Source organism: Microcebus murinus, chromosome 16 (assembly GCF_040939455.1).
Source record: "Microcebus murinus isolate Inina chromosome 16, M.murinus_Inina_mat1.0, whole genome shotgun sequence".
NCBI lineage: Eukaryota > Metazoa > Chordata > Mammalia > Primates > Cheirogaleidae > Microcebus > Microcebus murinus.
Genome location: NC_134119.1, coordinates 67,492,972 through 67,519,857, shown reverse-complemented (window position 1 = coordinate 67,519,857; position 26,886 = coordinate 67,492,972). Strand labels below are relative to the sequence as shown.

The window sequence follows — 26,886 nt, the reverse complement described above, 5'->3', positions numbered from 1 at the left end:
TATTTGTATTAGTTAAAAAAGTATTGCTCTGGCAAGCATATTTAAATTGGCATCCTTGTTTCATGAGAGCTAGTGTAATTATCTATTTTCTTTAAACCAAAATATGTTCCTTGCTTCTTCCCCCACATGATGAAGCTAAAATAAAATCTGGAGTTTCTGCTGGACTTCTTACAGAAAAAATTTTCATTTAAACAAATTCCTGCCTCTGCCTTTTTGCCAACCTCCATATGGTCCAAGGCGAGTGTCCTCGTCCCAGGTGAGGATGAATCACTACTGACAGCTGCCACCTTGGAGGACCCACACCCATCACCTGTATCTTATGGCCAACTGGATGTCAGGGGACATAAGGGAAAGAGCTGCAGAGGGAGGAGGCTTTGGGGACAGACTTTCTCCCACTTACGATGCTCAGGACAGGATGTGGTCTCTTTGCTAGCTGCTGCTGCAGACATGTGTGACATCTGCGGCCATCTGTTTATGGCCACCTTGCCTACCATGGCACAGCTGGGAGATGGGAGCGCCAGGTTCTCTGACAGCCCTGAAGCCATCCTGCCTTGGAGCTTCCTGTTTGGGTTTTCTGTCCTTGGCGTCCCGAGGGAAGGCAGCGCACCAGTCGGGAGCAGACCCAAGTACACCGGGACGGGGCCCCTCGGAAGTGATGCTCGAACTCCATCGTCACAGGTGAGCACTGTGGCAGGTGACGCGGAGACAGGGTTCCAGGGGAAACAGTGCAGACAGCAGACATGGAGGCGTGTATTTCTTCCAGAGAGTGTATTCAGAGATGGAACCAGAGCACAGAGCAGGGCGCAGAGCAGCGTGAGATGGGGCCAGAAAGGTGGCGGGGCCACCCTTCAGGGCCTCCCACACGAGGTTGAGGGTCAACCGGGACTTAGTCCTGGGGGTGGTGGGGTCGGCTCTGGGACCCTTCTGCAAGGGTAGGGCCTGGAGGCCAAGAGGTCAGGGAGGAGCTGGTGACAAGGTGCTGGGAAGCCAGGGGCTCCTGGTGTGAGAGGTGACAGCCACACGGACAATGCCTTGGCCCCAGCACCAGCTGTGCGGAAGACACTGTCTCTGAGGCATCGCTGGTCTGGCAAAAGGTAGCAGAAGGTCTCAAAGGACCCTCCCAAATCCCATAAATCCACAGAAGCGGGGCCCAGAGCAGCAGGCAGGGCTCCAGCCACTGTGACGATGCAGACAGCTGGAGCGGCTGAGACCTGGGCCGCTGAGGCCCAGAGGGATGGGAAGGCAGGATCCCCTTGGGAGGGAGGGAGGGAACTTCCCTAAATTAAGGTGATCCCGGTGCGAGAGAGGGCAGGCCCCTGGGAGGGGCACAGAAGGAACTGACCATAGACTTGGAGACTTTGAAAGATGCGACAGGCAGATTCGGGGCCTGGCAGCAATATGTCAAATGCCACCCTGTCACCCTGCCCACAGGAGGCCACAAATGTTGTTGGCCCCAGGAAAGGCTGATAGTGTGACACTTCATTCGGCTCCCATCAGCTACCTGGGTTGGAACCCGAAGGGCTGGGGGTCCCTGAAGGATCACAGCTGCTGGGAATCCAGCTGTGCCACAGCAGGGGGCTGCTGTTCAGGAACCTTCTTTTCTGAAGCATCAACATCCTTCTGGTCACCGGCTGGAGCTGGGACAGGCGAATCGTCTGGAAATGGGGGCAGGGAATGGTGGCACTAGACACCCCAGCCCCTCTTCCCTCAGACTCGGGGGTCCAGGCCCAGCCCCTCCTCCCTCAGACCCAGGGGTCCATGTCCCCAGCCCCTCCTCCCTCAGACCCAGGGTCCAGCCCCAGCCCCTCCTCCCTCAGACCCAGGGGTCCATGTCCCCAGCCCTCCTCCCTCAGACCCTGGGGTCCATGTCCCCAGCCCCTCCTCCCTCAGACCCAGGGGTCCAGGCCCAGCCCCTCCTCCCTCAGACCCAGGGGTCCATGTCCCCAGCCCCCCCTCCCTCAGACGCAGGGGTCCAGGCCCCCAGCCCCTCCTCCCTCAGACCCAGGGGTCCATGTCCCCAGCCCTTCCTCCCTCAGACCCAGGGGTCCAGCCCCAGCTGCTCCGCCCTCAGACCCAGGGGTCCAGCCCCAGCCCCTCGGCCCTCATACCCAGGGGTCCATATCCCCAGCCCCCCCTCCCTCAGATGCAGGGGTCCATGTCCCCAGCCCCTCCTCCCTCAGACCCAGGGGTCCATGTCCCCAGCCCTTCCTCCCTCAGACCCAGGGGTCCAGCCCCAGCCCCTCGGCCCTCATACCCAGGGGTCCATATCCCCAGCCCCCCCTCCCTCAGATGCAGGGGTCCATGTCCCCAGCCCCTCCTCCCTCAGACCCAGGGGTCCATGTCCCCAGCCCCTCCTCACTCAGACCCAGGGATCCAGCCTCAGCCCCTCCTCCCTCAGACCCTGGGGTCCATGTCCCCAGCCCTCCTCCCTCAGACCCAGAGGTCCAGCCCCAGCCCCTCCTCCCTCAGACCCAGGGGTCCATGTTCCCAGCCCTCCTCCCTCAGACCCAGGGGTCCAGCCCCAGCCCCTCCTTCCTCAGACCCAGGGGTCCATGTCCCCAGCCCTCCTCCCTCAGACCCAGAGGTCCAGCCCCAGCCCCCCCTCCCTCAGACCCAGGGGTCCATGTCCCCAGCCCTCCTCCCTGACCCTGGGGTCCATGTCCCCAGCCCCTCCTCCCTCAGACCCAGGGGTCCAGCCCCAGCCCCTCCTCCCTCAGACCCAGGGGTCCAGACCCAGCCCCTCCTCCCTCAGACCCAGGGGTCCACCCCAGCCCCTCCTCCCTCAGACCCAGGGGTCCATGTCCCCAGCCCCTCCTCCCTCAGACCCAGGGGTCCAGCCCCAGCCCCTCCTCCCTCAGACCCAGGGGTCCATGTCCCCAGCCCCTCCTCCCTCAGACCCAGGGGTCCACCCCAGCCCCTCCTCCCTCAGACCCAGGGGTCCATGTCCCCAGCCCCTCCTCCCTCAGACCCAGGGGTCCATGTCCCCAGCCCCTCCTCCCTCAGACCCAGGGGTCCATGTCCCCAGCCCTTCCTCCCTCAGACCCTGGGGTCCATGTCCCCAGCGCTCCTCCCTCAGACGCTGGGGTCCATGTCCCCAGCCCCTCCTCCCTCAGACGCTGGGGTCCATGTCCCCAGCCCTCCTCCCTCAGACCCAGGAGTCCATGTCCCCAGCCCTCCTCCCTCAGACCCTGGGGTCCATGTCCCCAGCCCCTCCTCCCTCAGACCCAGGGGTCCAGCCTCAGCCCCTCCTCCCTCAGACCCAGGGGTCCATGTCCCCAGCCCCTCCTCCCTCAGACCCAGGAGTCCAGACCCCCAGCCCCTCCTCCCTCAGACCCAGGAGTGCAGCCCCAGCCCCTCCTCCCTCAGACCCAGGGGTCCATGTCCCCAGCCCCTCCTCCCTCAGACCCAGGGTCCAGCCCCAGCCCCTCCTCCCTCAGACCCAGGAGTGCAGCCCCAGCCCCTCCTCCCTAAGACCTGGGGATCCAGGCCCTCAGCCCCTCCTTCCTGGGCCCAGGAGCCAGCACCTGTGTCTGGGTGGAACTTGAGCTGCCCTTCAGGGTTGGAAGCGGGGGCGTTGGGGCCCTGCTGCTGCTGTTTCCTCTGCTCCATGTGCAAAACAGCCTGCAGGAGGTGTGGATGACACAGACAGGAGGGTATGACACTGGTGTTCCAAGATGCTCAGGTCTCAGCCCCCAAACTGAGACTCCACAGCAACCTGCTAAGTGGTCATAGGCCAATTCCTTCTTTACAGGCCTCAGTTTTTCTCTCGTTGAGAGCTGGGCTTAATAATAGTTGAGGATCTACTTCTCCCCCCAATCATGGCTTGCGTCCTGCCCTGGGACAGGGAAGCCCTCACTGGACCCTAGATGAGTCTACCCTTGACCCTGCTCCCACTTACAACCCCACTGCCCTTACCCAACATGGCAGCCGCAGAGCTGCCAGGGATGGGAAAACGTCTGCCCTTACTCAAGATGGCGGCAGCCACCTGAGGGTCTACCAGTGATTAACAGGCAGCCACAGCCCTCCCAGCCCCTGGACACTCATATGGACGAGGACAAGGGCCACCAGAGACTTAGAGGATGGAACCAGCTGCCCCACCTGCTGCAGCTCTCTCTTCTGGGCCTCCAGGCGGCCCTGGGACCGCCCTAGAGCCTCTGTCTCCTGGCTGAGGCGCCGGGCCTTGGCGTTCAGCTCGGCCTCCCGGGCAGCCAGCTCCTCCTCGAAACGCCGCAGCTCTTCCTCGGTGTAGGCGGGGTGCATCTCCACCGTCTGCAGGGACAGGGACAGGGGCAGGGGTCATCAGCAGGGGTCACTCAGTGTGGCCCCCTGACACTGGAGAGGGCTCTGCCCGGAGGTTTACAGGAGGCTGGGGCCTCGTGTGTGGGCGGAAGAGGGGGACAAAGACCTAGAGACAGGGGAGGACAGAGACCCAGAGAGACGGGGACAGAGACCTAGGGAGGTAGCCAGAGACCCAGACAGAGAAGCGGCCAGAGACTTCGAAAGCAAGGTCAGGGCTGGGAGAGATGCCCGCAGGGCCCTGTGACCTCACCTCCCAGCCCTCGCCAGCGTCCCCAAACTCCTTCCTCTGAGTGGATGCGAGGAATTCCTCCAGGGTCACGAGGCGGTCCTGGTTGGTGTCCACCTGGGGGGCCAGACGAGGGTAAGTGGCAGAGCCGGGCCCCTCCCCCGCCCACCTGGGCTCCCCCTCACATTCTTCATCACGTGCTCCCGCATGCGCAGCCGCTCCTCCTCCATCTCCCGCATGTCGTCCTCCTCATTCTTGGGGTCATACACCTTCTCCAGCTGCAGGGCGAGCAGAGCTGTGGGCACTGACAGGTCCAGGGCGACCAACTCCCACTCCCATCCAGGGGGACTTCAGGGGGCTGCTAGGGTCCCTGAGGGGACGTGTGGCTGCCCCGGGGGTCCCCCCTGCACTCGAGGCTCCTGAGATGCTCACCTCCTTGGTGAAGAGGGCCTCTAGCTCCTGCTCGTCCAGGACGCCGTCGCTGTTGATATCTGAGGGGAAGGAGACAACAGGGTATCTCGAGGGACTGCGGACAGGGTGGTGACATCCCTGGTGGAGGATCTGGGGCTGATGTGGGGTCTACTAGGGGACAGGTAACTATGGGTACTCAGGGTCCCAAGAAAGGAATAGAGGAAGGTCAGGCTTCACTAGGACATGCTTGGATCCCCTGTCACGAAGGACAATTCTCTGTCCCTCAGGGCCAGGGTGTCAGGGACCTCTGCCTCCCTGAGACCAGGCCAGCTGCCAGGGGGGCCTCTCCTGCCTGTCCAGCTCTCCCAGCTGCGGGGCCCCGAGCCCCAAGGGCCATACTCACTGTCCCCACCTCCACCTCCTCTGCTCGCTCAGATCACCACCAGCCTTGCTCCTGCCAAGGTGGCCAGGAACCCTCCTCTTACAAACCCACTGGTTAATTTTCAGCCTGCATCTTACTTGACTTTCCCACCCTGGGCTTCCAGAACATCACTCTGTATGTCTGTCCTCTCTGGCTGCCCCACAGTCTCCTCTGCCAGCTCTGTCCTCTTCCTGACCTCTCCATGCTGCATGCTGGCACGCCCCAGGGCTGAGGCCTGGGGGCTCCCCTATCTAACACTTCAGATCTGCATTGTCCAGTATGGTAGCCACTAGCCACGTGGGCTGTATACATTTAAGTTAAGAGTAAATAAGATTTAGGCTGGGCGTGGTGGCTCACACCTGTAATCCTAGCACTCTGGGAGGCAGAGGCGGGAGGATTGCTCAAGGTCAGGAGTTCGAAACCAGCCTGAGCAAGAGTGAGACCCTGTCTCTACTATAAATAGAAAGAAATTAATTGGCCAACTAAAAATATATATAGAAAAAATTAGCCGGGCATGGTGGCGCATGCCTGTAGTCCCAGCTACTCGGGAGGCTGAGGCAGGATTGCTTGAGCCCAGGAGTTGGAGGTTGCTGTGAGCTAGGCTGATGCCACGGCACTCACTCTAGCCTGGGCAACAAAGTGAGACTCTGTCTCAAAAAAAAAAAAAAAGAGTAAATAAGATTTAAATTTCAGTTTATCAGTCCCACTTGATACATGGCAATATACTCGACAGCCATATGTGGCTGGTGGTGACCATACTGTCGGTGCAGGCATGCAACATTTTTCATCGTCACAGAGAGTTCTCTTGGCCAGCACCTCCCCAGCTCCTCCGGTTCCCCAGCCTCCATATCTGAATATCCAACTGTCTGCTCTCCATCTCCTCACGGTGCCCGACAGACATCTCTAACTTAACACGACCAGGCCCAGCTCCCCACCTTCCCTGCCAAACCTGATCCTCCCGTCTTAGCGGAAGGCAACTCCGTCCTTCCAGTTGCTTGGGCCAACAAATGCCTTGTAGTGACACGTGACCTTCTCCTTCCCTTATAACCCTTGTCCAGTCCACCTGCAAGTCCTACCAGCCTGACCTTCAAGATGATTCCAGAATCCAGCCACTTCTCCCTATGTCCCGTGGTCGAGCCGCCAACATCTTGTCACTTTCTCTTTGGCCCTTGCCCCTACAGTCTGCCTGGAACACAGCACCCAGGTGGATTCTGCCAACCCTTAAGGCAGGTGGTGTCAGTCCTCTGCTCAAAACCCTTTTGTGGGGTTCCATCACAGACAGAATAAAGTCCACACCCCTTCCACTAGCTACAAGGCCCCTGAGTGGCTGCTGCTACCTCTCCAGCCATCTCTGCTGTCACTCTTTTCCTCGTGCATTCTGTTCTAGCAACCCTGGAAACCCACCAAGTTCACTCTTCCCTACGTGTGCTGGTCGTTGCCTGCATCTAGAACGTTACTGTCTCAAATATCTGCAGGGCTCAGCCCCTCACCTCACTGAGGTCTCTCTTCAAACACCCTTTCTCTAAAGCTCTGCTGTCCAGTGCAGCAGCCACCAGCCACATAGGGCGACAGAAGTCACAATTAGATCAAGTGTAATGAAAAATTCAGTTCCTCAACATTATGCTAAGTGAAACAAGCCAGTCACAAGAAAGACAGATACTGTATGATTCCACTCATATGAGGTACCTAGAATAGTCAGAATCATAGAGATAGAAAATAGAACAGTGGCTTCCAAAGGCTGGGGGAGGGGCAGATGGGGATTGTTTAATGGATACAGAGTTTCAGTTGTGCAAGATAAGAAGTATTTGGGGGCTGGGCGCGGTGGCTCACGCCTGTAATCCTAGCACTCTGGGAGGCCGAGGCTGGCGGATTGCTCAAGGTCAGGAGTTCGAAACCAGCCTGAGCAAGAGCGAGACCCCGTCTCTACTATAAATAGAAAGAAATTAATTGGCCAACTAATATATATAGAAAAACTTATCCGGGCATGGTGGCGCATGACTGTAGTCCCAGCTACTTGGGAGGCTGAGGCAGGAGGATTGCTTGAGCCCAGGAGTTTGAGGTTGCTGTGAGCTAGGCTGAAGCCAGGGCACTCACTCTAGCCTGGGCAACAAAGCGACACTCTGTCTCAAAAAAAAAAAAAAAAAAAAGAAGTATTTGGGGACAGGTTGTACAACAATGTAAATATACTTAACACTATGGAACTGATAAAAATGATTAAAGCTGGACTTGGAGGCACGCACCTATAACCCCAGCTATGTAGAAGGCTGAGGCAAGAGGATCACTGGAGCCCAGGAGTTCAAGACCAGCCTGGGCAACAGAACAAGACCCTGTCACACATGTGCACAAGCACATAAAAGCTTAAGACGGTAAATTTTATGTTGTGTGTATTTTAGCATAAATAAAAACCGCTTAAAATAAAAAATTTGATTCATCCAAACTAAAAATTTTTTAAAACTTCCATTCATTCCTCAGTCATAGGAACCACATTTCATGTGCTCCATAGCTGCTGGGGCTGGTGGCTGCTGGACAGCATGACACGGACGCAGAATGTTCCTGTCACTGCACAATGCTCTATTTGAACAGCAAAACCTTTCCTGAACGTGCTACCTGAAACTGCTTCTCTAGCCCCTTAAATCTGCTGTCTTCTTTTCCACGGTATATATCACTACCCGAGATCACACAGAACCTTCTTCATTGATTCTAAGATGTACTTTCCTTCTCCTCTATATTTTATCATCCCTGAAATTGAGATGCATCTTATCATCGATGGTGTGTCACATTTATCAGTAATAGCGGCTTACGTAAAATACTACTATGTCTCACGCACGATGGTCTCCTAGAGTCACTAAAACATAGTAGGGTCTGTTTGCTTCATCACCAGCTCTGAGGGGAGGAACTTTGTTTTGTTCACTGTTGTATCCACAGGGTCTTGACGAAGCTTGGTCCTCAGAGGGAGCTTAGTAAACACTTGCGGAATGAATGAATCAGGGCTTGCTAAGCTCTGCTGATAGGCTGGCTGCAGCTTCTGGGTCAGGGTCCCGGGAATATCCGAGGGGGCCCGGCAACCCCAGATCACACTCCCAGACGAGAAGGGATTGACTGAAGGGGGATGTGTCTCCTGGTCCACCACAGAGAAGGGGCTTTCTGGGCCTCTGGATCAGGGGTCTTCAAACTTTTTAAACAAGGGGCCAGTTCATTGTCCCTCAGACAGTTGGAGGGCCATTGGAAAGCGCGGCACACATTCCACACATGCGCACTGTGGGCCCGAGATGAGTCGGCTGCTAAGCAGGACAGGCAGTGGTGGCAAAAATACCAGCGGGCAGGATAAATGTCCCTGGTGGGCCACATGTGGCCCGAGGGCCGTAGTTTGAGGACCCCTGCTCTGGAGGCCTGGTTACTAAGGGGCAACCCACCCTTAGCGACAGGGCTCCCAGAGGAGACTGGCACTTCTGGGCTGCTTGGGAGGGGAGCCCAGGCCTAGCCACGCCTGGTTAGCTTGGTTAGTGGACACCGGCTGGTCCATAGAATCCAGAGGTGGTGTATATTCTAAAAAGAGGCCCAGACCTTCCATGGAAGATCCCAGCTCTAGCAGCAGGGAGGGGCAGGGCCTCCTGGTCAGCCAGGGGAGATGGGCTCAGCCACACTGCGGTGGGGAGATCCTTGCTTAGCATTCAGCCCCCTAGAAAGATCAGAGCCTCAGGAGCTGGGACTCACTCCCCACCTTACCATGCAGTATGAAGAAGGTCTTGGGGTTAAACCTGTTGGGGTCCAATCCATCTAGCTCCTCCCATACCTCCTTCAACTGGGCTTGACTGCCCTGTGGAAAGGAAAGTCAGAAGCTCATGAGCAAGAAGTCTGCATGCCATGGGATCTAAAGCCAGAGAACCCTTTACCCACATCCAACATATACCACGCCCCCAAAGAAAGAAAACTACAACTCCCAGCAGCCCCTGGGGCAGCTCAGTACAATAACAGGGACTTTTTGCCTCAGATGCTCCTGGGAGTTGAAGTTCTTCAATCGCTTTCTAGTCTTGTGTTGCTTAGAAAGCTAGACATGCATGGCAGGGAGTGGGTGGGCACAAATGGGGGTCCTTACAGGCACGTTGACTTTGGGGTGCTCTCGGTGCCGGCGCTGTTGCTCTTCCAGCTTCCTTTCTGCCTCCTTTCGCTGCTCTTCTCCCAGTGACTCCAGGTAACGCCGCCTCTCGTGTTCCTTGAGCATCTCGTAGCGTTTGAACTCTTCGTGATGGGCTGCGTCGTACTGGGCGAGGTCCCGGGTGGCCTGGGGAAAGGCAGGTCATTCTCTTCTCGCCCTGATGCCCAGCCCCTAATTCCAATATCCAAATGGTGGGCCCAGGCCAGCTGCAGTGGCTCACGCCTGTAATCCTAGCACTCTGGGAGGCCGAGGCGGGCAGATCACTCAAGGTCAGGAGTTCGAAACCAGCCTGATCAAGAGAGAGAGATCCCGTCTCTACTAAAAATAGAAACAAATTAATTGGCCAACTAAACATATATAGAAAAAAATTAGCCGGGCATGGTGGCGCATGCCTGTAGTCCCAGCTACTCAGGAGGCTGAGGCAGAATAATTGCTTGAGCCCAGGAGATTGAGGTTGCTGTGAGCGAGGCTGACGCCATGGCACTCTAGCCCGGGCAACAGAGTGAAACTCTGTCTCAAAACAAAACAAAACAAAACAAATGGTGGGCCCTTGGTCCTGACTCAGGCCAGGGGAAGAGCCAGCCTCCCCCATCCTAAGTCTCATGTCCTGGTATCACTTTCTTGGTCCCCATGACCACTCCTGCCCGGAACACACCTTCTCCTTGTTCAAAGAGGATTATGACAATTACATACTAGCAACTAGAGCCCACCCCTTTCAAGTCCTCCACAACCTCAAGATTTTGAAGGAATAAGTAAATAAGGGACAACACACATGGTGAACTTAATATGGAAAGCAGTACAGGCAGATGGCCAAGAACAGGTCTCTAATTATTCTACCCAGGGTTCAAATCCAGGCTCTGCCATGTGCTCAAATCTCATTAGCTGTATGATCTTGGCCAAGTCACTCAGCCTCTCTGTGCCTCAGTTTCTGCCTCTATAAAATGGAGATGACAATACCATACTGTAGGCCAGGCACGGTGGCTCACACCTGTAATCCTAGCACTCTTGGAGGCCGAGGTGGGCAGATTGCTCAAGGTCAGGAGTTTGAAACCAGCCTGAGAGAGAGTGAGACTCACATCTCTACTATAAATACAAAGAAATTACTGGCCAACTAATATATATAGAAAAAATTAGCTGTGCATGGTGGCCCATGCCTGTAGTCCCAGCTACTCGAGAGGCTGAGGCAGGAGGATCGCTTGAGCCCAAGAGATTGAGGTTGCTGTGAGCTAGGCTGAAGCCACGGCACTCTAGCCTGGGCAATAAAGCGAGACTTTGTTTCAAAAAAAAAAAAAAAGAAAAAGAAAAAATTAGCTGGGCATGGTGGTGCATGCCTGTAGTCCCAGCTACTTGGGAGGCTGAGGCAGAAAGATTGCTTGAACCTAGCAGTTTGAGGTTGCTGTGAGCTAGGCTGATGCCACGGCACTCTAGCCTGGGCAAGAGAGTGAGACTCTGACTCAAAAAAAACCCAAAAAAACCACAATACCATACTGTATTGAATTGTGTCCCCCCTCAAAATTCCTGTCCACCCAGAATCTCAGAATGTGACCTTATTTGGAAATAGGGTATCTGCAGATGTAATTAGTTAAGATGATGTCCTACTGGATTAGGGTTGGGCCCTAAATCTAGTGATCTCTTTGGGTATCTCTATAAGAGGGCTACAGAGAAGACACAGAGACACATGGGGCAAATGCTATGTGATGACAGAGGTAGGGACTCTGATGACACATCTACAGGCCAAGCTACACCGAGGACTGCTGCCCATCCCCAGTAGCCTGGGGAGAGGCAAGGGGCGGATTCTCCCTCTGAGCTCCCAGAAGGAGCTCACCCAGCCAACACCTTGACATTGAACTTTGGCCTTCAGAACTGTGAGATGATAAATTTTTGTTGTTTTAAGCCACCAAGTGTGTGGTACAGGTTGAATATCCTCAGCCTGAAAACCCAAAATGCTCCAAAATCTAAAACTTTCTGAGCACCAACATGACACTCAAATAAAATGTTCATTGAAGCATTTTGGATTTCAGATTTTTTTTTTTTTTTTTTTTTGAGACAGAGTCTTGCTTTGTTGCCCAGGCTAGAGTGAGTGCCGTGGTGTCAGCCTAGCTCACAGCAACCTCAAACTCCTGGGCTCAAGCAATACTGCTGCCTCAGCCTCCCGAGTAGCTGGGACTACAGGCATGCGCCACCATGCCCGGCTAATTTTTTGTATATATTTTTAGTTGGCCAATTAATTTCTTTCCATTTATAGTAGAGACGGGGTCTCGCTCTTGCTCAGGCTGGTTTCGAACTCCTGAACTCGAGCAATCCGCCCGCCTCGGCCTCCCAGAGAGCTAGGATTACAGGCGTGAGCCACCGTGCCCGGCCGGATTTCAGATTTTTTAACTAAGAATGCTCAACTGGTGTTCTGCAAGTATTCCAAAATCTGAAAAAACCTGAAATCGGGAAAACTTCTGGTCCCAAGCAGATAAGGGACACTCAACCTGTACTTTGTTGCAGCAGCCCTGGGAAACTAATATGCTATTTCGTAGGGTGGTTTTGAGACTCAATGAGATTCATTCATTTACTCATTTAATAAACATTTATTGAGCACCTACTGTGTGCCAGGCCCTGTCCCAGATGCTAGGGACACAACAGAGAACAAAACAGACCACAATCCATGCCCTCATGAAGTAGTGTAGGGAGAGGAGGGAAGAAGAAAGAACTAAAATAAAATAAATTGGCCAGGTGCAGTGGCTCATGTCTGTAATCCTAGCACTTTGGGAGACTGAGATGGGAGAATGGCTTGAGGTCAGGAGTTCAAGACCAGCCTGAGCAAGAGTGAGACCCCATCTCTACAAAAAAGAAAAATTGGCCAGTGCAGGGGCATGTGCCTGTAGTCCCAGCTACTCTAGAGGCTGAGGCAGGAGGATCACTTGAGCCCAGGAGTGTGAGGTTGCGGTGAGCTAGGCTGACACCACTGCATTTTAGGCTGGGCAACAAAGTGAAACCTTATCTCCAACAAAACAAAACATAGAAAATAAATTAGTAAAATATACAGTATGATATATGGTGATAAGCGTAAAGAAGACACAGAAGGAAAGAAGAACTGGGTACGGGGGCTGCCGTGTGGATGAAATTTCCAGAAGGGTGGGCAGGGAAGGCCTCACTGAGAGGAGGATGCTTTGGCAATAACCAAGAAGAGGTGAGGAGGGAGGGAGCTCTATGGGTGTCTTGACTCAAAGTGCGCCAGGCAGGGGGCAGAGCAAGGGCTAAGGCCGGGAGGCGGGCACAGGCCTGGTGTGTGTGTGAGGAACCTCGAGGAGGCTGGTGTGGCTGGAACAGCGCGACTGGAGGGCAGAGGGCAGAGCCAGAAAGGGAAGCAGTGTGTGGCCTGGAGCTCCAGTGGCGCCATCTAGGGAGACAGGAGTGGTGCAGGGCTTGGGAGCAGAGGAGGGATGGGACCTAAGGAGCTCTAACAGGATTCCTCTGCCTGATACCATAGGCAGAGCAACGTCCCCCCAAAGATGTCCACGTCCTAATCCTCGAAACCAGGGGTGTGTGATGGTACACGGCGAAGAGAATTAAAGTGGTAATTAGCTGACCTGAAGGGCGAGCAGCCTGGATCTCCCAGGCGGCCCCTAAAGGCAGAAGAGGGAAGCCGGGGAGGAGAGTCAGAGGGAGGTGTGACTGCAGAACAGCCAGAGAGATGCCGTGGAGCCGCCTCTGAAGACGGAGGAAGAGGCCACCAGCCCAGGGATGCACGCAGCTCCCAGAAGCTGGAAAAGGCAAGGAAATGGACTCCTAGAGGCTCCAGAAAGAAGGCCGCCAGCCCTGTTGACATCCTGATTATAGCCTAGTGTCGTAGGCTGCAAGATGGTCTCCAAAAGAGGTCAACGTCCTAATCCCCAGAACCTGTGACTCTGTTACCTTATATGGGAAAAGGGCATCGCAGGTGTGACTCAGTTCAGAACCCGCGGTGGGCAGATTCTCCTGGATTACCTGTGTTGGCTCTAAATGCCATCACATGCATCCTCGCAAGAGGGGGACAGAGGCAGGTTCAACACTCACAGAGGAGGGGCCAAGTGACAACGGGGCAGACAGCACTGCAAGATACTGGCCTTGAAGACTGGAGTGAAGCGGCCACCAGCCCAGGGATGCTGGCAGCCCTCGGAAGCTGGAAGAGGCAACGAATGGATTTTTCCCTAGAATCTCTGGAGGCAGCAAGGGCTGCCAAAGCCTTGGTCTGGGCCCAGTGAGCCTCATTTTGGACTCCTAGCCTCCAGAACTGTGTGAGAATAAATTCCTGCTGCTTATTTGTTACAGCAGCAATCGGGGAACACACAGTGGAGCAGACCCTCGTCCTGGTGATTGCGTCCCAGGGGACAGTCGTCAATGTCCGGAGACATTTCTGATGGGCACAACTTAGGGAGGTCTGCGGCACCAGTGGGCGGGGGCCAGGGACGAGCTCATCTCTGTACAACGCACAAGGCAGCCCCAGGACGGAGAACCATCCCGCCCAACCAAGTGTCAAGTGCAGAGTTGAGGAACCCTGCCACAGATGGTGGAGAAAGATGCTAGGGTCCCAATGAGGCGGCGCCTATGAGAGAGGATGGGAGCTGGAGAGAAACAGATAGTTTCTGGAATGTTCTAGAAATAAGCTTCAGAAACATTTGTCAGGTACTGAGCACCAGGTTTGTACTCAATGAAACGGTTGTTGCTATTACTGTCATGGCCACTAGATGGAGCACTCCACTAGGTGTAGCCAGAAAAGCGGGGCCAGGCTGGGGCAGGCAGGGCTGTTGGTGGCATCTGCAGGGCCATGGGCAGGGCGTGCCCCATGAGGCGGGGCTCTACTGCCACCGTAACAAACTCCCACAAACTAAAGCCTGAAAGCAACACAAGTTTAGCATCTTAAGGTACAGAGGCCAGACCGAAATTAGTTTCACTGGCTTGAAATCAAGGTGTTGGCAGGAACATGCTCCTTCCCTCCAGAGACGAGGGAAGAATCCCTTTCCTTACCTTCTCCAGCTTCTAGAGCTGAATTTGGTGGCTCGTGGCCCCTTCCCCCACCTTCAGAGCCAGTGTCGTGGCATCTGGCTTCAGCTGTCACACTGCCTCCTGTTTCTGCCATCAAATCTCCCTCTGCGTCCTTGGGGTTCACCCAGGATCGTCTGCCCGGCTCAAGATTCTTGATTTAATCACACTTTGCAAAGTCCCTTTTACCATGTGAGGGAACATATTCACAGGTTCCAGGATAAGGATGTGGACATCTTTGGGAGGCCATTATCTGGCCCGCCAAGAGGATACAGAGGGGACCCCCCCAAACCTACCAAAAAGCCAGGGAGGGACTTGAACTAGGTCTGAGTCGAGCCAAAGCCTGTCCTGCCTACACCTCCTGCTCTCCGTAGGGACTCTGGGGAGGGATGCTAGAACCCTGCCAGCCTCCAAACGAAGAGACCACCACCAGGCAGGGGCGACTTCGTTCCCTTCTCCCCCTCTGCAAAGCCTCCCTCAAGCCTCTGCCTCCGCGCCCCTCCCGTTACCGTCTGGATCAGCAGCTCCAGGTCTCGGGCCTCGAACGTGTGCTGATTCTGAGGGTCCAGGTGTTCAAACTGTTTCAGGAGACTCAGGTGATCCACCTGTACATCTGGAGGAGTGGAAAGAGTCAGACAAAACCACTCATGGAATGTTCTCTCTTTCAAAATCCCCATCTTGTGCCACCTGTGCTCTAACGGAGTCTCAGAGGGCATTGGAGAAGCCCAGAGGACAGTCTGACTGAGCCTGGGGCAATCATGGAGGATTTCCTGGAGGAGGTGATCCCACCACTGAGTCTGATGCTTAAAATTATCGTAATAACCACCATAATAATTAACGTGTGCTGAGCACTTGTTATATGCCAGGCCCTGCTCTAAACACTTTAACAATATTAATTCATTTGCTTTTCACAAAGATCTGACAACATGGATGCTACAATTATCCCCATTTCATGGATGTGAAAACTGAGGCCTGATGAGGGGACATAATCTGTCTCAGTCATCAGTTAGGAAGTAGCAGAGCAAGGATTAGAACCAGCCTTGGACTCTGGAGTACATGACACTCCCCCACTGTTGGGGCTGAACTGTGTGTCCCCAAATTTCTGCTGTTTAAGCCACCCGGCGTGTGGTACTTTGTTATGGAAGCCCTAGCAAACGAAAGTGACCCCCTTGGATGGCAGTTTCCAAGAAATCAGGAAGGGGTGGGTTCTGGGAGGAAAAGGCCGAGGAAGAGTGACTCAGACCTGGGCCACCAGCGGCCCCTGGTCAGGTGAGGAGAAAGACACACACAGGCAGGTGGAGTTCAGGTGACCCACGTGACACTAGAGGCAACTCTGGGCCTGGCTGAGCCCGAGGAGGGCAGGCGCTCAGGGGACAGGCAGATGGAATCTCAAACTCATCATTCTCATGACGGACGTGTGCTGAGCCCTGCTCCAGGCTGGCCCTGTGCCCGGCACCGTGGACGCAGCAGGAACCAGACGGCGAGAGATACTGGCCCCTGGAGCACCCGGTCTAGAGACAGAGAACAGGTGACCCGGGCATGCACACAGGACCACAACGGACACACACAGGCCTCCCGAGGAGGTGACGTCTGAGCTGAGATGGAACCTTGGCCAGCCGTGCAAAGAGAAAGAATGTCACAGGCAGAGGGGAGCGGATGGGCAAGGTCCTGTGGTGAGAGCCACGTAGCGCTCCAGCAATCTCCCAGATGCCGACGCAGAAGGCCGGGCAAGTGGCACATGCGTGGCAAGGGAGGGGTGGGCGGGCGTGTCGGAGGCCAGCCAGGCTGCCGAGCAGCAGTGCAGGTAATGAACTTGTGTCCAGGGGCGCTGGGGGGAGACACAGGCGGGCTCTGAGCAGGGGGAGAGGGCTTAAACTGGTGTTGTGGCGGGCTGAATACCGGTCCCCCAAAAGACACGCATATCCTAATCCCTGCAACCTGTGAATGTGTGACCTTACATGGCAAAAGGTTCTTGGCAGATGTGATCAATTGAAGGATCCTGAAATGGGAGATGATCCTGGATTATGGAGGCGCCCTAAATGTCATCACAAGGGTCCTTATAAAAGGGAGGCAGACAGAGATGTGGCCACAGTAGAAGGTGGCAATGTGATGACTAACAAAAATGCCACGATGCTGGCCTTGAAGATGGAGGAAGGGGCCCTCAAGCCAAGGAACGTGGCCATAGAAGCCAGAGAAGGCGCCGGACAGTTCTCTCCTGAGCCTCCAGTGGGGGTGCAGCCCGGACCACACTTTGACTTTGGCCCAGCGAAACCGATTTTGGACTTCTGACCTCCAGAACTGCAAGACAATAAATGTGTGCTGTTTTAAGTCACCAAGTGCTACGGTCTGCAAGTTGGTGTCCCTCCAAGATTCATATGTTGAAACTTAAGCCCCAGGGTGATGGTATTAGGGTATGGGCCTTCGGGGGCGATCATGTCAGGAGGGTGGCGCTCATGAGGTCATTGTCCTTACACAGGAGGCCCAAGGGAGCTTGTTCACCCCTTCTGCCACATGAGCGCTCACAGAAGGTGCCACCCGTGAGGAATGGGCCCTCACCAGACACCCGGATCTGTTGGTGTCTCGATCTTAGACTTCCCAGCCCCCGGCACGATGAGAAATCGATTTCTGCTGTTTCCAAATTACCCAATCTAAAGGACTGTGTTAGAGCAGCCCGAAGGGACCAAGTCACTATGTTTGTGGCACTTTGTTACAACGGCATAGGAAACTAGTACAGACATCGGCCAGTTCCCACTGGCTGCTGTGTGGGAATTAGATCAAAGGGAGGGAGGTGGAGGCCGGGAGCCCAGGTGGGGACGATGGCACCCGGACCTGGGTGGCAGCAATGGAAGGGAGACATGGTCAGATTCTGGATGCATTTTGAGTTGTTAAGTAGACAAGTGAAGTGCACAGTACAACCACAGTGCCTGGAACAGAACAGCAGCCAATAAACAGGGGAGATTTTTCTTAGTGACAAGAAAACATCTAATGTACCCGAGATAGAAACTGTAATCATGGAAACAGTGTGGCACAGAAGGCACGAACGAATGTGGCAAAAGATCTGAGACCACGCCTATCTGCTCACCTTACAAACCCAGCGCGGTGGCTCACGCCTATAATCCTAGTTAGCACTCTGGGAGGCCGAGGCAGGAGGATCACTTGGGTCCAGGAGTTCAAGACCAGCCTCAGCAAGAGTGAGACCTCAACTCTACTAAAAATGGTAAAAATTAGCCGGGTGTAGTGGCATGTGCCTGTAGTCCCAGCTACTAGGGAGGCTGAGGCAGGAGGATCACTTGAGCCCAGGAGTTTGAGGTTGCTGTGAGCTAGGCTGATGCCACAGCACTCTAGCCCGGGCAACAGAGTGAGACTCTGTCTCAGAAAAGAAAAAAAAGCACCCAGTACCCAGCACATAGTCAGACTTCACAGTGTCTGGACAATGGGCAAATGGAGTCAGACAGACAGAAAACGAAGGCCAGCCCTCCTGTTCCCCCTCTGCTTGGTGCCTTGGTGCTCACGCTCCCCATCTGTAACATGGGAGCCTCAGGAGGTCAAAGGAGAAGCTGTAGTTCGTGAATTTCAAAGAATGGGGCACAATCTTACACTTAGTTCTGGGACGAGACTTGCCCTGGAAGATACTAGAACATAGCACAAAGCTACTACAATACTTAAAATAGCATGGTTCACAGTAGCTAACAGGTGCAAACAACTCAAGTGTCCATCAACTGATGAATGGAAAAACTGCATGGGGCAGAGCCACTCAATGGAGCTTTACTCAGCCATGAAAAGGAATGAGGCCCAGACACGTGCCACAGCACCAAGGGACCGGGAAAGCACGTCGCTAAGGCCACATGTTGCAGGGGTTCATTTATATAAAACACCCAGGACAGGCAAGTCCAGAGACGGGAAGCAGATGAATGGTTGTCAGGGGCTGGGGAGAGGGGGGAGTACAGGGTGGTAGTTAAGGGTGCAGGTTTCTTTTGGGGGTGATCAAATGTTCCAAAATTGACTTTGGTGATGACTGCACACACCTGTGACTATATTAAAAACCACTGAACTGGCTGGGCGCGGTGGCTCACGCCTGTAATCCTAGCACTCTAGGAGGCCGAGGCAGGAGGATAGCTTAAGGTCAGGAGTTCGAAACCAGCCTAAGCAAGAGTGAGACCCTGTCTCTACTAAAAATAGAAAGAAAGTAATTGGGCAACTAAAAATAAAAAAAAAAAAAATAAAAACTACTGAACTGTATACTTCAAATGGAAGAATTGTATGGTAAGCAAATTATATTTCAATAAAGGTATTTAAAAGAAATAGTATGGTCCTAACACACACGTCAACAAACCGTATCTAGAAACAAGATAGAGGCTGGGGAACAGAAATAGGAGGGAATCTTGGAATCGAAGTCTGCCCAAATCTCTCTTTCCAGGCACATTTTCAAAAAAAAAAAACAACAACTTTTTTTTCTTAAGCTTAATCATTAGACTATAAAATAGTCTCAAGGTGGCCAGTTAGCTTGGTTGATTAGAGTGTGGTGCTAATAAAATATAGTCTCAGATATAAATGCTAAGAAATTAGAATCATTCTAACCAGGGGCGGTGGGCAAGAGGAGAGACAAAAATTAGCTATGCAAGGAAAAATACAGTGTAATGTGATAAACTTCCTGATTTCAATGACTGTGCTATGGTTATGCAAGAGTGTGTTGTTGTTCTCCGGAAAATCACACAGGAATATGAGGGGTCAGGGGACGTGGTGTCCACAACGACTTCTCAAATGTGAATGACACAGCAAACAGAGCAATGTTATCAACTGGAGAACCCGGGTAAAGGGTATTTAGAGTGTAAACTGCTCTCACCACTTTTCCATAAGTTTAAAGCTCTATCAAAATTTTAACCACTTTGGTACGAGCGTCGACTACAGTCGATAGCCACAGATGAACGTGCATAGCGACTTTAGCCGACAGCTGTGATATGACTTTTCTAATTTTTCATTTATCAAAATAAAATTGTGAGTTTTGGGCTGGGCGCAGTGGCTCACGCCTGTAATCCTAGCACTCTGGGAGGCCGAGGCTGGCAGATTGCTCAGGGTCAGGAGTTCAAAACCAGCCTGAGCAAGAGCGAGACTCTGTCTCTACTATAAATAGAAAGAAATTAATTGGCCAACTAATATATATAGAACAAATTAGCCGGGCATGGTGGCGCATGCCTGTAGTCCCAGCTACTTGGGAGGCTGAGGCAGCAGGATGGCTTGAGCCCAGGAGTTTGAGATTACTGTCAGCTAGGCTGACGCCACGGCACTCACTCTAACCTGGGCAACAAAGCAAGATGCTGACTCAAAAAAAAAAAAGAAAGAAAAGAAAAGAAAATTGTGAACATTTAAAAATAACGTGGCCAGGCGCAGTGGCTCACGCCTGTAATCCTAGCACTCTGGGAGGCCGAGGCGGGAGGATTGCTCCAGGACAGGAGTTTGCAACAAGCCTGAGCAAGAGCGAGACCCCGTCTCTACTAGAAATAGAAAGAAATTAATTGGCCAACTAATATATATAGAAAAATTAGTCAGGCATGGTGGCACATGCCTGTAGTCCCAGCTACTCAGGAGGCTGAGGCAGGAGGATCGCTTGAGCCTAGGAATTTGAGGTTGTTGTGAGCTAGGCTGATGCCACGGCACTCACTCTAGCCTGGGCAACAAAGCGACACTCTGTCTCAAAAAAAAAAAAAAAAAAAAATGAAAATGAAAAAATAAATAAAAATAATGTAATGAAAACATATATGTATATGTCACCTATTCTGATTTACAAGTAAAGCTGCCTGTAAAGTAAAACAACCTTTCAGTGCTTTAAAGTTTTCCTCATGGCCTGACACGGAGGCTCACACCTGTAATCCTAGCAGCACTCTGGGAGGCCGAGGCGGGCGGATTCCTCAAGGTCAGGAGTTCGAAACCAGCCTGAACAAGAGCGAGACCCCATCTCTACTACAAATAGAAAGAAATTAATTGGCCAACTAATATATATAGAAAAAATTAGCCGGGCATGGTGGCGCATGCCTGTAGTCCCAGGTACTCGGGAGGCTGAGGCAGGAGGAGTTTGAGGTTGCTGTGAGCCAGGCTGACGCCACAGCACTCACTCTAGCCTGGGCAACAAAGCGAGACTCTGTCTCAAAAAAAAAAAGAAAAAGAAAAAATTGTGCTAGGAAGAAAACACCATGCGTGTCGCCCAGTGGGGAGAGTGAGGCCCAGCACAAAACCACACTGGAGGCCAGGAGTGAGGCCACCCCACCCCGTCCTGCCCCGTCCCACCCCTGCTCACTGGGCTCCTGCTCGGCGTCCATCTTGGCCTTGAGCAACATCCGCAGCCTCGACACCTCCTGTCGCTTGAGCTCGTCCAGCTTGGTGCGGACATGGTGGCTGACGAAGTCCAGCTCTCGGCTCAACTTCCCGCTCTTCGGAGAGAGAGGAGACACTGGTCAGGCTAGGCGGTAGGCAGGGGCATGCTAGGCGGCCTCAACTTGTGCTGTCTTCTCTAGCACCTTCTACATGTTTTCTGATGCCCCCCAGTCGTACACTGCTTCTTCCCTGCTTACGTCCCCAGGGGCTCCCCAGAGCCCCCAGGAAGGACACGGTCTCAGACCCTTAGCCTGGCCTCTGAGGCCCTGCCCGCCTCGGCAGCCCTACCTTCCATCACTCATCAAATCACTCGTTTGGTTCCAGCAATGCTAACTGGGTGTGAGCTCCTGTTTTCTACCTCAGGGCCTTTGCACATGCTATTCCCCCTGCCCGGGATGCTCTCCAGCTACCTCTTTCAAGCCTAACCAGAAGCTCACTGCCCTTCAGAACTCAAAGCAGGTGGCAGCTCCCTTGGAAAGAATCCCAACACCCTGCTCACAACTCTCACACATGCACATGACATGGTACTGAGTATTCTGCCTGCTCTGAGCTACTCTCTATTATTCCCTTGGATTATGGCTGTTCCCCATCAGAGACCTGGGCTACGGGAAGGGTACACACAGGGAGGACATGGGGCCTCAGTGTCCTCCTCTGTGAAATGGAAACAACCATGGTGCCTCTAGAGGCCCAACATAAGAATTTACAGTAGCGCAGTGATGCCAGTGCCTGCCATATTTTGCACCCCTCCTCTGCAGAAGGAACCTCACTAGGGTAGGGAGGGCAAGGAGGAGAAAAAAATAAGGAACCACACCAAGCACTTCCTCGGTCAACCCTCACGGAACACGTCGTACTAAGGGCTGCGCCTTGTGCTTCGAAACCCTTCCTGTGTCTTGCTTTGGATAACCCAAACCTGAGCCCACAAGGCAGGTTATGACCCCCATTTTACAGATGGGGAAACTAAGGCACAGCCTGGGCGGGTCCCATGGCTGGTAAGTGGAGAGCCGGGAATGGAAGCCTGCCGACTGACTCAGTGGTTAACCTCATAGTCTGTGGGCCCCAAATCCTTCCCCAGCTGTGTGACCCCAAAAGTGACATCTCCCTGAGTCTCTTTGGTGATCCTGAACACAGGCAGGGCTGGAGTCATGCCGTCCCGTGGGGCACCTGGTCCCTTCCCAGACTCTGCCATTCAACCCCCAGCCCCCGCCCACCGCCCCAGCCGCACCTTGATGTCCTCAGCGTTGGCGGCTTGCAGCTTCTCCCGGAAGTGCCCGTCTGTCTCCAGCACGTTGATGACCTCCTGGAGGTACCGGTGGTAGTACAGGCCTGTGTCCTAGGGTGACAAGGACAGACATAGCAGCCCCAGCCTCCCCCCACCCCAACTCTGGCTCCTTCCTGCAGGCAGGACAATGGCCCTGTTCCCCTGGGCATCTGCTGAGGGACCCAGGGACCCTCGTCTGGAGCAGGGACAAAGGCTCCAGAGCCAGTAGACTGCAGTTCAAAGTTCACCTGCGGTGTAACCCCAGGCAAATCACCTGACCCTCTGGGCCACAGTTGTCACCTGTGCCCATATCTGCAGCCAAGATGAAACGAAAATCATGTGGGTGACCACCCTGCCCAACACCACCCACAAAGTGGACACAACTTTGTGGGGAAGCAGTGAAACATATGTTCATTCATTCATCTATTCATCTATTCATTCATTCACTCATTCAACAAGCATTTACTGAGCCCTATCATATGCCAGGCACTGTTCAAGGGGAAGACAGCAAAGTGAGCAAGGCAGACGAAAATCCTTGGCCTCCTGGTCCTATCTCTGCCACGTGTAGCTGGCAGGGTGGCACTTTGCTCTCCCTGGGACTTGTTCTTTATATTTGTAAAACGGGCAATATATTCTGTAACTCCCAGAGCTGGGGTGAAAAGAATATGAGAGAAACTGCCTCACAATGGTAAGGCTATAATAGAACTGTGGTCCTACCCATCCATGGCCTGTTAGGAAGTGGGCCGCACAGCAGGAGGTGAGTGGCAGTTCTGTATTTACCGCCATTCTTCTCCTCACTAGCATCACGGCCTGAGCTCTGCCTCCTGTCAAATCAGTGGTGGCATTGGAGTCTCATTGGAGTATGAACCCCACTGTAAACTGCACATGTGAGGGTTCTAGGTTGCTCGCTACTTATGAGAATCTAAATGCCTGGTGATCTGAGGTGGAGCTGAGGCGGTGATACTAGCCCTGGGGAGCAGCTGCAAATACAGATCATCATTAGCAGAGAGGTTGACAATGTACTAATAATAGAAATAAAGTGTACAATAAATGTAACATGCTTGAATATCCCCAAACCATCCCCCCTCCACCTTCCATGGAAAATTGTCTTCCATGAAACCAATCCCTGATGCCAAAAAGGTTGGAGACCGCTACTATAGAAGATATTTTAGCCTGCTCTAGCTATTATTACGTAACTTGAGAAGCACACAGTGGGTGCTTGATAAATGGCAGGAGCCTTATCATTACTGTTACTTGTCACGCATCACCCAGCTATGCCATTATGGGTGTATTAGTTGCCTGTTTTTGCTATAACAAAGTATGACAAACTTAGTAGCTTAAAGCAACACAGATTTATACTCTCAGAATCCTAGAGGTCAAAAGTCCAAAATGGGTCTGCAGGGCTATGCTCCTTCTGGAGGCTCCAGGGGAGAATCTGTTTCCTTGTCTTGCCAGCTTCTAGAAGCTACCTGCATTCCTTGGCTCTCACCTTTGTTTCTTTTGTCACATCTCCTTCTCTGACTGACCACTCTGCTTCCCTCTTATAAAGAAAGATCCTTGTGACTACTGGGCCCATCTGGAAAACCCAGGATTTCTTCACAGATGGGGGATTAGAATGTGAATACATTTGGGGACATTATTCAGCCAAGCATAGTAAACTGGAAACCCAAATCTACACTTCCTAGCTATGTGACTTTGGTAGGAATTCTTAGATACCCAGTAAATTTAGATTTCAGAAAAGCAACAAATTGGTTAGGCGTGGCTCATGCCTGTAATCCTAGCATTCTGGGAGGCCGAGGAGGGTGGATCATTTGAGCTCAGGAGTTCGAGACCCCGTCTCTACAAAAAAAATAGAAACAAATTAGCTGGAAAACTAAAAAAAAAATAAATAAATAAATAAAAAATATATATATATATAGTTAGCCGGGCATGGTGGCGCATGCCTGTAGTCCCAGCTACTTGGTAGGCTGAGGCAGCAGGATTCCTGGAGCCCAGGAGTTTGAGGTTGCTATGAGCTAGGCTGACCCTACGGCACTCTAGCCCAAGCAACAGAGCAGGACTCTGTCTCAAAAAACAAAAACAAAAACCAACAATAAATAACTTTTAGTATACTGCATGGGCACAGTTATACTAATAATTATGTTATCTGGCATTCAAATTTAACTGGATATCTTGCATTTTTATTTGCTAAATCTAGCAGCCCTAGTTCTTGGGCAAGTGGCTAAACCTGTGTGTGCCTCAGTTTACTCACTAACCTTAAAGTAAGGTTAATGAGTCCCTACCTCATAGGGCTGTTGTGAGGATAAGATGAATTAACATTTTAAAATATTTAACACAGTGCCTGGCATTTAGCAGGGGCTGTAGAAGTTATGACTGTTGTTGTGTTGTTGTTTTCTGTGCTTTTCATTAACCTTGGAATAAAGAATATGTTCTCTACCAAGCCCAACAAGATCCCTCATGATCTCCCATCCCCTCCTCCTCTTTCTGTTCCAGCCACACCAGCCTCCGTGAAGTCCCTCAACTCAATCTGCTCTCTCCAACTGAGGCCTTTCCCCAGGCTGACTGTCACCTATGGTGTTCACTCTCATAGAGCCCTGGCCTTTGTCTTCCATCTCCCAGCAAGCTAGGCTAGTCCAAGAGGGCATGGGGCTTGCACATGCCTGTGTCCCAGCAACTAGCACTGTGCCTGGCTCGTAGAAGATGCTCAAGAAATGTGTGGAATGAATGAAGGGAAAGGGGTCTCAATGTGCCCATCTACGTCTGCAATGATTTCACAGAACAGAGGCCTAACTTCCTGGGTTGGGACCAGGAGCATGGAATGATCTGTCCAGGAGGTAACGACCAGCCCATTCCTACCAGGAGCTGTAAGAAGATTCAGACCACAAATCAGGGTGCTGGCCTTGAAGATCTCTAAAGTTTCAAACCCTTTAGAACCAAAGTTTTCATAGGGTTCCATAAACATGTGTTGGAATTAACAGTTCACGTGCCCTTTTATAAACTACAATTCCCATGAGCTCCATGAATAAGAAAACCCCCAGTCAGCTAACATCAGCTGCTAATGGTGCTACTGGGAAATGTAGTTCTTTTATTTTTTTTCCAGATTCCTTCGTTGGTGGGAAGGATCTTTTATTTATTTATTTATTTTTGAGACAGAGTCTCACTCTGTTGCCCTGGCTAGAGTGCCGTGGTGTCAGCTTAGCTCACAGCAACCTCCAACTCCTGGGCTCAAGCCATCCTCCTGTCTCAGCCTCCTGAGTAGCAGAGTCTCACTCTGTTGTCCTGGCTAGAGTGCCGTGGTGTCAGCTTAGTTTATAGCAACCTCAAACTCCTGGGCTCAGGGGATCCTCCTGTTTGAGCCTCCTGAGTAGCTGGGACTACAGGCATGCGCCACCATGACCAGCTAATTTATATATATATATATATATATATTTTTTTTTTTTTTTTTCTTAGTTGTCCAGCTGATTTCTTTCTGTTTTTTTCATACAGACGGGGGTCTTGCTCTTGCTCAGGCTGCTCTACAACTCTGAGCTCAAACGATCATCCTGCCATGGTCTCCCAGAGTGCTAGGATTACAGGCGTGAGCCACGGCGTCCGGCCTCATGGGGAGAATCTTAAAACAACAGAGAAGTATAGGTGGGGAGTGATGCAGACTTTCCACACCTCAGCGTCACGGATCCCCGGTTTTTCACCAAATCAAACCCCTGGTACTGCAAAGAATGGCAGGCAAACGACAAGCCACGACCGTGGGGCAAGGAAGTCACTGGAGTATCCACCCACGGGCCACAGGGGTCCGCAGGAATTGTAGCACCACTGCAAACACCTGGCTGGCGAGCAGGGCAGGGCCACTCACGGGGCTCTCGGTCGCGGGGCTCTCCTCCTTGTGGGGCGCCCCCCGCTCCAGGGGCACGGCCAGCACAGCGCGCAGCAGCAGCAGCGGCAGCAGCAGCAGGAACGGTGGCAGGAGCAGGGCTCCACGGGGTCCAGAGCGAGGCATGGCGGCGTGGTCTGTGAGGGGCGGAGAGGTGAATAACGGATGCAGTCTGTCCCAAGCCTCTTCCTCCCCTGCACCCAGAAGTCTGGGCCCCCAGCGCCGACCCCACTTCCAAGAATCGACACACAAAGCATTTCGTTACCCGGGACCCAAGATTCCAGGACTCCAGCCTTCCCTTCCTCCGACACAGGAGTCCCGGCTTCTAACAGCCCCCTCCCTCAGACTCGGGAGTCCAGGAGTTCGGCCCCCACCTCCCCCAGACCCAAGAGCCCAGGCCCCCGAATCTTCGCTTCCCAGAACCTAGAAGTACTGGCACCCGGCTCGTCCTCCCCCGGGACCCAGTCTTCCAGCCCTCTGGCTCCCATCCTGCCCAGGACCCCGAGCCTAGAACCCCGGGCCCTCACCTCTCCTCCACCGCAGAGGGCGTTCTCCCCGCAAGGACCTCCGGTGCGTCCCCGGCGATTTCCCCCTTAGGCCACGCCCACTTTCCCACCGAGGGCCCGCCCCAGAAGCTTGATTGGTCCACGATGGCTCCGGGCTCCTTCATCCGCGTCTGGCGGCCCCGCCCCTTGCCGAAGTCGCTCGTCTTTTCTCGAAAGCCTCGCCTCCTTTCTCGAAAGCCCAGCCTCTTGACGCCGCATTTCCTGCCTTTTACGCAAAAGAGTGGGCGGAGACTTTCAAGGAGAACTACAACTCCCTGCAGGCCCAGGGAACGTGCGTCAACTTCCGCAGGCGCCGTGGCTCC

The 26,886-nt window shown here is 53.2% G+C and overlaps 1 protein-coding gene across 1 annotated transcript; it reads right to left on the bottom strand.

Annotated features, from left to right (window-relative positions):
- Positions 1-753: 753 nt before the first annotated feature.
- On the bottom strand, positions 754-26,663 carry NUCB1 (nucleobindin 1). Its single transcript, XM_012754263.3, has 13 exons — positions 26,546-26,663; positions 26,001-26,155; positions 22,115-22,222; positions 20,816-20,948; positions 15,033-15,136; positions 9,454-9,639; positions 9,084-9,174; positions 4,958-5,016; positions 4,711-4,803; positions 4,550-4,642; positions 4,099-4,269; positions 3,525-3,621; positions 754-1,655 (listed from the first exon to the last, which is right to left on the bottom strand). The coding sequence occupies exons 2-13, from the start codon at positions 26,142-26,144 to the stop codon at positions 1,540-1,542; spliced, it is 1,395 nt and encodes a 464-aa protein (XP_012609717.2). The 5' UTR covers positions 26,145-26,155; positions 26,546-26,663; the 3' UTR covers positions 754-1,539.
- Positions 26,664-26,886: the final 223 nt, after the last annotated feature.